The 2,161-nt window shown below is 62.4% G+C and overlaps 1 protein-coding gene across 1 annotated transcript in view; it reads left to right on the top strand.

The window, feature by feature from the left end:
- EMH_0039080 (uncharacterized protein) overlaps positions 1 to 2,161 on the top strand; it is a gene marked incomplete at both ends in the record, with an annotated part of 5,402 nt that overhangs the window by 1,323 nt on the left and 1,918 nt on the right. Inside the window, 2 exons of the mRNA XM_013495357.1 lie at positions 15 to 838; positions 1,111 to 1,693. Coding sequence (XP_013350811.1) covers positions 15 to 838; positions 1,111 to 1,693 — 1,407 coding nt within the window. The remainder of the gene's footprint in view (positions 1 to 14; positions 839 to 1,110; positions 1,694 to 2,161) is intronic.

The raw sequence follows: 2,161 nt of genomic DNA on the forward strand, positions 1-2,161 counted from the left end.
TCTCCTGGGTGCAGACGCACAAGAACGGATCAGGGTACTGCAGCAGCAGCAGCAGCAGCAGCAGGAATCCCAGCAGCAACAACAGCAACAACGACAGCAGCAGCAGCAGCAGCAGCTACAGCAACAGCAGCAGCAACAGCAGCAGCTGTTGCAGCACCAAGAGCTGCATACCAACAAGCGGGACTGGAGCGACAGACTGAAGCAGCAGCAGCAGCAACAGCAGCAGCAGCAGCAGCAGCAAAGGTTTATGGCTGCTGCAGTCTTGGTGTGGCGGTCTGTATGTGATGAGTTGATGCGGCGGCTAGAGAGGGGGGGCCCCCCGGCGCTTGCGTTTGGGGGCCCCCCTAGAAAGGAAAGTTATGTGGTGGGGGGGGGCCCCCAAGAGGGTACTGCTGTCTCTCTGCGTGATGTGTGGGCCCTCAGCTGCTGCCTCAGCAGTGTCTCTCATCTGTCTCCTCCTCTCTTCAGGGGCCTTGCTGCTGCTGCGCTGCTGCTCGCCCCCACTTGCAGCAGCAAACCACTGCAGCAGCAGACACGCCAGCAGCAGCAGCAGCAGCAGCAGCAGCAGCAGCAACTGCAGCAGCAACTGCCGAAGCAACAGAAACAACAACAGCAGCAACAACAACAACAACAGCAACTGCAGCAACAACCAGAGCTGCAAAAACAACAACAGCAGCAGAAACAGCAGCAAGAGCAGCAGCAACAACAGCAGCAGCAGCAGCAGCAGCAGCAGCAGCTGCAGCAGCAGCATTGTGCTGTGGCTAGCAGATGGGGGCAGCTCAGGGGGGCCCTCCAGAAGGAGACACCAAGAACCCTATTAGAGAAGAGAGACTACATTGTTAGTATTCCCCTTTTCTGCTGCTGCTGCTGCTGCTGCTGCTGCTGCTGTTGCTGCTGCTGCTGCTGCTGCTGCTGTTGCTGCTGCTGCTGCTGCTGTTGCTGGTGTTGTTGCTGCTGCTGCTGCTGCTGCTGGGTGGCTGGTGTAGGTGTTGCATCTTGTGCTGCTGCTGCTGCTGCTGCTGTTGTGCCTAGCAACTGTCTCCTCTGTCTCCATCTGCTGCATCTGTCTCCTCTGTCTCTACTGTCTCCTCTGTCTCCTTTGTCTCCTAGGTGGTGTATAAGCCCCCCCACTGGCTCACGAACACCCAGCAGACGTCTGCAGGGGCCCCCGGGGCCCCCGGGGCCTCTGGGGGCCCCTATGGGTTTGAGACACCGGCGTGGGTATCTTGGGGGCCCCCCCAGGGGGCCCCCCCTTCCTCTTCACTGTCTCCTTTCAGCAGCAGAGAAGGAGACAACTGTCTCCTTTTGAGTGAGGCCCTACTAAGAAGCAGCAGACCTGAGCCCCTCCATCTATTCCTAAAGGCTAGGGTTCAAGAGGGGGCCCTCCCCTTGCTGCCTGGGGGCCCCCCTCCCCCCCTGGGGGCCCCCCAGCAACAGGGGCCCCTCTGCTCTCTCCCGGGCCCCAACCATACGGTGCGGCGTGGCGGCCCCCAGGAGGGGGGCCCCCACGTTCTAGGGGCCCCCAGGGGGGCCCCTGGTGAGGGGGGCCCCCACGTTCTAGGGGCCCCCAGGGGGGCCCCTGGTGAGGGGGGCCCCCCGCATGACGTGGGTCCTTATGAAGAATTCCTTGCAGTGCTCTCCGACTCATCTTTGGCCTGCGGCTGTACCCACAGACTCGACTGCGAAACAAGCGGTAAGCAGCAGAGAGGGGGCCCCTCTCGGCCCCAGGGGGCCCCTCCAAGGGGCCCCGCTTTGGGGGGCCCCCCAGGGGGCCCCTCCTAGGTGACCTGCTTTGGGGGGGCCCCCAAAGGGGCCCCCTAGAGGGAGGTGTTGGTACTGCAGCTGTCGGGGGGGTTGGGGGCCCCAGCATGGTGCGGGGTTAGGGGGCTCCAGCAGCAGCAGCAGCAGCACCACCACCACCACCACCACTACCAACACCACCAGCACCAGCAGCAGCAGTAGCAGCAGCAGCAGCAGCAGCAGCAAGAGTATTTGTGGGGGCCCCCTGGGGGCCCCTGTGCATGCGTTTCAGGCCCCGTGATAGTCGCCAAGACCCCGCGGGGTTTTCATTTTGTGCGGATGAACTTCGAGGCCCACAAACTCAACAAATTCTACCTTTGTCTTGTACACGGACGAGTGCAGCAGCAGCAGCTGCTGCTGC

Source organism: Eimeria mitis, genomic scaffold (genome assembly GCF_000499745.2).
Source record: "Eimeria mitis Houghton genomic scaffold, Emh_scaff1537, whole genome shotgun sequence".
Classification (NCBI taxonomy): Eukaryota; Apicomplexa; class Conoidasida; order Eucoccidiorida; family Eimeriidae; genus Eimeria; species Eimeria mitis.